The 8,828-nt window shown below is 33.5% G+C and overlaps 1 protein-coding gene across 2 annotated transcripts; it reads left to right on the forward strand.

Moving 5' to 3' along the window:
- Positions 1-3,995: 3,995 nt before the first annotated feature.
- On the forward strand, positions 3,996-6,680 carry LOC146940712 (uncharacterized). 2 transcript variants are annotated; one of them, XM_085754439.1, is made up of 4 exons: positions 3,996-4,194; positions 4,291-4,428; positions 4,520-4,734; positions 6,339-6,680. In XM_085754439.1, the coding sequence occupies exons 1-3, from the start codon at positions 4,057-4,059 to the stop codon at positions 4,718-4,720; spliced, it is 477 nt and encodes a 158-aa protein (XP_085610565.1). In that variant the 5' UTR covers positions 3,996-4,056; the 3' UTR covers positions 4,721-4,734; positions 6,339-6,680. The 2 variants fall into 2 exon arrangements, with proteins under 2 accessions (XP_085610565.1, XP_085610564.1); XM_085754438.1 differs by having other exon boundaries at positions 4,520-4,693.
- Positions 6,681-8,828: the final 2,148 nt, after the last annotated feature.

The following is an 8,828-nucleotide window of genomic DNA, read 5'->3' on the forward strand; positions in this document are numbered from 1 at the left end:
TCTCTACTAATTTTTTAAAAATGGGAAAAAGAATGGAAACCTCAGATTTGAATTTCATGGGATAAAGCCAAACATATTTAGAGAAGTGATCAATAAAAATAACATAATAACGAAAACCATCTATTGAATTGAAAGGAGCAGGTCCCCACACATCTGAGTATACAATCTCTAAAGGATAATTGCTAGAAATTGTAGACTTAGAGAATGGAAGTTTGTGACTTTTATTGGAAAAACAATTATGACAAGCATTAAAAGAGCCGGTAAAGGGAACATTATTAGTTTTGAGGGCATGAAGAAGAGGTTTTGAAGCTGGATGACCGAGGCGATGATGCCAAAGCTGAAGTGTGGTGGCGGTTTTGGCTAAGGATGTCTGAGGAATGGTTGAGTTTGGGTTGAACTTGTACACATTATCTTCATTCAGTCCTCGCAGCAGCACTTCCCCCGTCCGCAGCTCCTTTACCTCAAAATGCCAAGGAAAAAATTCAATAGAGACATTATTAGTTTGACACAATTGAGAAACAAAAACTAAATTTTGTGTAACTGCTGGAACACATAAAGTATCAGAGAGTAACAATGGAGGAGATGATTTAGATAAAATTGTGGAGCCTATATGTGTGATTGGAAGTATATTACCATTGGCAACTTGCAAGTGATCATCTCCAGTATAATCACTCTTGATTGAGAGATTGTTGAAATCATTTGTAATGTGGTGCGATGCTCCAGAATCAAAAAGCCAATCAGGAGGAGATGAGTTGGATAGGTGAGCAAGGTTGACAATTGGATTGCGAGGCTTTTTAGGATAGCCATGTATCTTGTAGCATTCTTTGGCTGAGTGGCCTGGTTTGTCGCAAAACTGACAGATGACAGGACCAGCATGTGCAGGTTTCTTGTGGTTGAAAGAAGGATTCTCAGTATTTGGCTGATATGAAGGACGTCCGCGTCCATTGGCATGATGACGACGCTGAACGTGATTTGCAGTTACAGGTGTGTTGGTGGAAAGACGCTCTTCGCGTTGTTGACACATTTCAAAATCCACCAATTTGTCATATAACTCGTTGAAGAGAATAGGCCTGTCGCGAGTGCGAATAGAGGTGGTAAACTCTCGAAAGGTTGGTCCTAGACCATTTAAAGCATGAATGACCATTTCAAGATCATCAATGGGGTGGCCAATAAGGGCTAATTCATCAGCAATGTTTCGAATAGACTGGAGATAGGCGGAAACAGTAGTGTTTCCTTTTGAAATGGAGCTGAGACGCTCTCTAAGCGACATGATTCTTGATTGAGACCTATTGGCGAAGGCTCTTTCAAGTGCAACCCAGGCCTCGCGAGAGGTGTCGGCAGAAGCCATAACTGAGCGTGCTTCAGAGTCGCAGGATCCAAGAAGCGCAAGATAGAGAAATTTATCTTGACGGATCCATTTGGAGTGTGCAGGGTTTGATACTGCAGAAGCTCCTGAGCCAGTGGTGGCAGCAGGGCAGGGTGTTGTGCCGTCGACATAGCCGACAAGGTCACGAGCTATGAGAAGAGAATTGATTTGTTTGAACCAGGCTGGGTAATTTGTGGATGTGAGTTTGATTGGAAGATGAGTTGCGGTGTTAAATTCCATGAGATCCTTTTGTTCAGAGGATATGAAAGTGGTAGCAGTGGTGGAGGGTGAAGTGGTCATGGTAGGATCGAAAGAAAAAAGGATATGCTGTTAAGCAAATGGCTAAGCTGATACCGTATAAGAATAACAAAGGCTAATATATTTCTAAGTAATATTTTTACACACCGCAGTACATAGTTTTATAGCTGCCAGGCTTTACAAAGTAATCAAATGCATTTACAATATAATTCAATGCATTGAATTGTGATTACAGTAGGGAAAAATAATTCTGTAGAAATATGGTATGTCAACTATACTAAGTAATTACAATTGATCCTAAATAATAATGGTTATGCATAAGTTAAGGAAAGTCAACAATGATGATGTCGTCATAGTGTCATAGGCAACAATCAAGGAGGATTTGTTCTCAGTACGCCTATATACTATTCATAGAACACTAGTCTTATACGAGACCTATTCATAGAACACTAGTCTTATAAGTTACGAGCACATCAAGGATCTAACATAATGTATCGCTAACTTAAACATTAAGAAAACGATTTTGAATGGAGAAATTCTTTTGCTCATGGAGGTTATAAGCGACTCATAGGGCTTATAAAAAGATTTATTCGGGGTTGGTCATCCACCAAATATTCATAACATTTCCTCGTAGATACTCATTAAGAATATGCCTTATTAATATCTTATTAGGAAAAGACTCCTGGTAAAAAATTCTAGTGCAAGAAAAAAAATACAATACTCCATACGTTTCATATTATATGACGTTTCCGATATTTCACACGTATTAAAAAATGTAATTAATTTTGGATGAAAAAGAGATATTATGAGTTGTTTTACAAAATTATCCTTAATAAATGATATGAGAAAGATAAATAAAAGAATTGAAATAAGACAGAGTAATAAATAATTAAGGATATAATAGGAAAAATAACATTAATGTTTTATTGATATTGTAAAATAACAAATAATTTAGACAAATTTGTTCTCAAAGCAACATATAATTTGAGATGGTGGGATGCGTTATTAAAAACTTTACAAGAAAACCTAATAAGACTAAATAACGATGAAGAAAGAAAATGCATAACATATTTATTTTTCCCCTCATGTTGACAATTATATTTTGAGATCCCTTAAAAAAATACTATATTTTGAGATGATGAAGACCATTCTTCAATGGAATAACTTTGATGGATCATGACTTGTAAAAATAATTGTTCTATATCTCATTGATTATACCCTTAACAAAATTATAAGTGCAAACAATGATTTTTTTTTGGGTAGATAAGTGCAAGCAGTATTATCCTCGTCAAATTGTTACAAAATTTCTTCCATAAGAAAGTCTCTCACCTGTGTTGAATCATATCAAACTAAGATAGATTATTTCATGACCAACTAAAGTTGTTACAATTGCATTATGATATGATACTTTGAGACCAATTACTAGTTCTTTATAGTTTTCTCGAGATCTAAAGTCGACTTGTTGAAGAGGGAGAGGTAGAGATGATCACATAATACATAGTAGCATTGAACTTTTTTTTGTTTAGTAAAGTAGCATTCAACTTACACACATTTCATTTGAGTTGATTATATAGTTATGATTTAATAAGTTATTAAACTTTTTATTGCAAAAAGGATCACAAGAATATTTTTCTTAAAATAAATATTTTGGGTGCGTTTTTATTATGCCTATTTTTTTATTGAGAAATTTTTGTAATAATATCTATATATTAGTGGTAGCTTAACTTTATTTTGCTAGTAAATGATGGAGGGAAAAGAAAGAAGAAAAAGCCCAACCCAAAATCAAAAGAAAACTCTGCGTTTTGCTTAGGGTTAATTATGTTTTTGGTCCCTACAAAATTGCGATCTTGTAAGTTTAGTCCTTACTTAATTTTAATAGCATTTTTAATCCCTACAAAAAAATTTTGCACTCAATATTAGTCCTTACTCAATCCAAATTTGTTTAATTTATGCTTAAACTCTTGAGTTTTTCAACAATTTTTTACAGGCGTGTTAAGAACGTTATTAAAAGGTCCTCCAAAAAAAATATCGCAAAAATTTGATTTCTACGTCCATATTTTTGTTACTTATATCTTAAACTTTTGTCATTTTAAAAAATTAATATTTAATTTATTTCATGTTAAAAAATTATAGATTTTAATATTTGAACCTTTCATAGTGTTCTAAACTTGTATAAAAAGAATCGTTAAAAAATTTAAGAGTTTAAGGATAATTAAACAAAATTTATTTTAGCAGGGACTAAAATTATAAGTAATTTTTTTTTGTAGGGATTAAAAATGCTATTAAAATTAAGTAAGGACTAAACTTAGAAGGTCGCAATTTTGTAGAGACGAATATAATTAACACTTTTCTTATAAATAAAGGAGAGGAGAAATATACCTGAAACTGAAACGTGATTCCTTCATTCCTTCCTTCCTTGCTTTCCTTCCAAAATGTCGAAACCTGAATTGAGATCACAACCGCAATCGAAACACGATTCGGAGTACGACGACGATGACGAGTTTGCGGAAGAGAAAGAGGCCATAGAAGAACTAATTGCTGACTATACAGAGAAGTCTCGCAACCTAAGTGTACGAAACTATCTATCTATCTATTTCAATTTGTTTTCAATTTTATCATGTTTGTTTCACTCTAATAATTTTGATGATTCTGCTGACTATACACAGGAGTTTGATGCTATCTATCATCCAGCAGTTCTAGAGCTATGTGGCTGTGTCGTACCCATTGACATAACCGAAGATCTTCGTCCTACTCTCGTTACTCTCTCCGACCTTGCTTTGAAGGATTACAATCAAAAGAATCAGGTACGTTACAATGTTATATGTTATATGTTGTTTATTCAATTATTCATCAACTAAACTGATAATAATAATAATTGTTCTTCTTAATTATTAGGGTACAACTTTTGTGTTTCATGACCTTGTCAAGTGTACCACTGCTATTGCCTGTGGTGGTGGTGATTTGTATTACATCACTTTTCAAGCTAAAGCAGAAGAAGATCCTTCCAACAGCCATGCTAGAACAACTTTCCAGGCTGAAGTATGGGATGATGATGATGATGCCGATGAGGTCATATCATGTGCCATTAAAATCTAATACACTCTACCATGGTAATAATAATTCCATCCTTACATGTTTAATCTTTTCTTGGAAATTTATAAATGGTAACATTGATAACATCACTTTTCTTGGAAGTTTATACATGGTAATAATAATTCCATCACTTTTCTTGGAAGTTTATAGTAACATTGATTTTGTATTTGACTTTGTTACATATATATTAGTATTGCATTGAAGTTACAATATTTGTTTGCTGTTGTAGTGGTTAACATTTGCTGTGAATTTAAAATTTAAGAAAATCGGGGTCGACCCTTGCATTCCACATTTTTGCCCAAAAGATATGTGCAAAAAAGGATTTAGAGAGATTCAATCCCTGAACCCTTACTCTGCAAAAACTATGCTTAACCACTGTTCCTTCGTTTTTCTAATGACACACGTAATGTATGTATAGTAATGTGATCTTATGCTGATTCCAACCATACAAAAATTATACCATCTAGCATCTGTGGCTTGACACCGTGTCTCTCTACTCTTCATATTTGAAGCATAGGCTGAATCTCTCTCTGTTTAATATCTGAATACGACATTAGTGCAACATCTAATTGTTCAATCATCTCTTGCTTTACTTTCAAACTAGACTTTGTTTGTTGGAAATACTTTGGATGGTGATAAATGAAAGAAATTGTGTATTTCTCTTTATTCGGGCCTTTCTTCATGTTGTTATATTTTTCCCTTGTGATAAGCCACTATTACCTATCATTGCTAGAACTTGCTTTCCTCAGCAACGCTAGAACCTGTTTTTATTACAAGCAAGGAAAGAAATTTTTAGTTGCTTTGCTGTTTGTACTATGAAAAAGAATCATACTGCTGTCCAGTTAAAAAGCTTTAATCTGCAGCATGATATTTTTATATTAGTTACTTTAACACTAAATTTTTGGCAAATCAAATCGGTTGTGGAGTCTGATTTTGTTAGCCATCTCACAACTGCTAAAGAAAATGTTGCACAGGGGATTAGGTGGCCATATAGATAATCAGAATTCGGTAAATATTGCAAATCATCAGGTTTATTCAGTATCAATATTAATAACTTGTATCAGGGTTTTGGTGTCAAGTTGATGTACTCACAATAGTTAGACATATCGTATATTACAGAGGTAACCCATTGCTAATAGGAATATAGGAATAAACCGTAAAGCATCTGGTCATGCGTGCGTATCACGAATGTCTACAGGGTGAACAGTCCTAGATTTGATATTGCCTTTGTAGTTTGATATTAGGTCTCTCTCTTTCTCTTAATTGGGCTTTCTTAGTGTTGGTAGACGCTGCACTGTGGTTAGACACTGTTATAACTTATACCTTGTATGTTTGAATAATGTTGATATCTTGAAGTATAATTTAACCCTCATTCCTAAAATATGATTTCCTCAGCGACTTTGAAGCCGATTACCTCTGATGCTCTCGTTATTCTATTACAGTGTTTCCTTATTCATTGTAACTTATCTCTGTTGGAAAGATAAATATCCCAGAGTTTGTTCTAGTAAATCTAACTTATCTCTGTTGGAAGGATAAATTTCCCAGAGTTTGTTCTAATAAATCAGAAAAATTATTCTATTAATTAGTTATATCTGATCTGTTCTATCACTTTTATATTCAGGCTATCATGCAGTACGGATATGGATTAGATGCAGTCAGATTTTCATACAGTCAGTTCAGTCATATATGGGAAGAAAGAATGATTGTCGGTGTTGAGAATCAAGTTCTGTATATTTTACTTACTTGCTCTAGTCCCAAGGAGTAGATGGCCATATGGGAAGAAAGATTGATTAGTATATTACTGAAATTGTAAATGGTAGAGAGTCCTGCAAAGAAAGATCGATTAGTATATTACTGAATTTGTAAATGGTTCCCATATCTAAACTTCGAAGTTTAAGTGGCAGAATTTGGCAATTTAGACAGGTTTTAAATGTTTAATTATAAAGTAGATGCTCGCTTCTAAGTCGCTAATGACTCAATCAATTTATTTTGGAAGACACCATACTAGGATATCATCATTTGTTCTAGTTTTTGTGAAAATAATGTCTTCTTTCTTTTGTCAGATAATGTCTTCTGATTATTTGTAACATAACATGGTTTATAATCTTGTGAAGTCCAAATTTTGTATCTAAACCAGGTAACTCGTGGCCATTTTAGACAGTTTCTTAATGCTTGCTTCTGAGTTGCTCGTGGCTCAGTCGGTTATTATGATAAACACTATACTAGGATCAGGATGTTATATGTTGTCTTGGTTTTTATGAAGGAAAAAAAATGTCTTCTTTCAGAATTTTTAACATGATAGGCACTATACTAGTCTTAAAAAAATGTCATGGACTGATCCTATATTTAAACTTTGAAATTCAAGCAAAACAAGTTGTCCACGTGTGCAGTTAATTTTTTTTAATTTTTTTTTGTGTAATGACTAAAGATGTTTGCTTCTTTATGAGTTGCTGGTGGTTCAGTCAGTTATTTAGCCGACAGCATAGTATAATATTGTCATTATTTTCTTGTGTTGGAAATTTAGGTTTTCATAAAAACAGATTTGATAAAACATGTTCAACAATTATGAATCAAACAGCGGAAGCAAACAAAATATTGAACATGATTATGAACGGATCTACGACATGTTTGATTTATCAAGAATATTAAGAATTAGGTATTAGGAATACCTGGATGAAGCTTTGATGACATCCCTCTCAACAACAACGAGGAGAAACGATCTGAAATACACAACATAGGTTAGCGGCGGCTGATTTGGTTCTTCCTCAACCGGTACCTTTATGCCTCAAGTTCTCTTCAGATGGGGAGAAGAGAGAGTTTGCCGTGTACGGTATATTGGGGACCATAGCCTCTTTTATATTGGATGGCCACTAGGGTTTCCCATTATTCCGTTAATGGGCCATCCAGACATCCACTCATTGAGTCCATATCAACTAATTAAATATTTATTTAATTATCCAATTAGAAATCTAATAGCCTTATTACTTAATTTGATCACTAATCAACTAAGGCCCACAAATGATAAATAGCTAATATAATTATTGTTACGATATTTGCCCACATAATATTATTGGAATATAATAAATAATAAAATATTCCAACATCTTGTTCATAGTATTGTCATTTGTTTTGGTTCTTATGAAAATAATGTCTTATTAGCATCTTAAATCCACATTGGTTCAGCAATACAACGAGACACCTTGTAAAAAAAAAATACAACGAGACACAAGATCGAACAAAGTCTGCTTTATATTATGCCACTGATTCTTGAAGAAGGGAAGACGTAACCTGATATTTTTCATACCGAATAAAGCACTACAAATCTCTTCCATCGAAAGCAAACCAACTTTCCGAGCATATCTAAAATTGCACCTTGAATACATGGAAACCTGACCTAAAATACTAGTAGTGTGCATTTGCATCTATACTATAGTATGTAAAGAGAATAATAAGAGCTGTTTGTTATAGTTTTTTTAGAGGAAAGAGAATAAGGGTCAAAAGATTAAACTAATTTTGCAACCAAAAAAATGTAACTAGACTACAGTTCCTAATGATCCTGCAATTTTTCATCATATTTTTCTTACTGCATTAGTCGTGGCATCATCCATATTCGTTCATTTAATTCATACGTAAAATTGTTGTTTGTTTCATTTGTAACTTTTTATGTTTTGAAAACTCTATCTCCATGTTGATTACTGTGGGGAAGATTTGTTTATATGACGCAGATGAAAGAAGCTCCATGAGGAATAACTGAATAAGTCTTGGAATTTGTAGGAAGTATTTTAAAGTTGAGTTTTGCTAGGAAGCTTGTTTTCTTTAGTTGTTTTAGTCGATTTAATCTCCTTTTGTAAAGTGGTATACTTGGTACTCTTAAATACCGTCAATCTTCTTAGTAGGCATTTAGTATGAGATGTCACAAATTTAAAAAAAAATAAAAATTGAACAAGCCAAAATGATATACATTAACAAAAAAATCTGCTCCCAGACACAAGGAGTGCAAAGAAAAGCAGAACAAAATTACAAAATCCAATCCTTAAGTTCAGAATAGAGGTAAACAATGGTCAGCCAATCCCTAAACACACAAGGGGTTGCTGCCACCACATATGGTAAC

This window comes from Medicago sativa, chromosome 3 (genome assembly GCF_051527215.1).
Source record: "Medicago sativa cultivar Bolivia chromosome 3, Bolivia_mono, whole genome shotgun sequence".
Taxonomy (NCBI): Eukaryota; Viridiplantae; Streptophyta; class Magnoliopsida; order Fabales; family Fabaceae; genus Medicago; species Medicago sativa.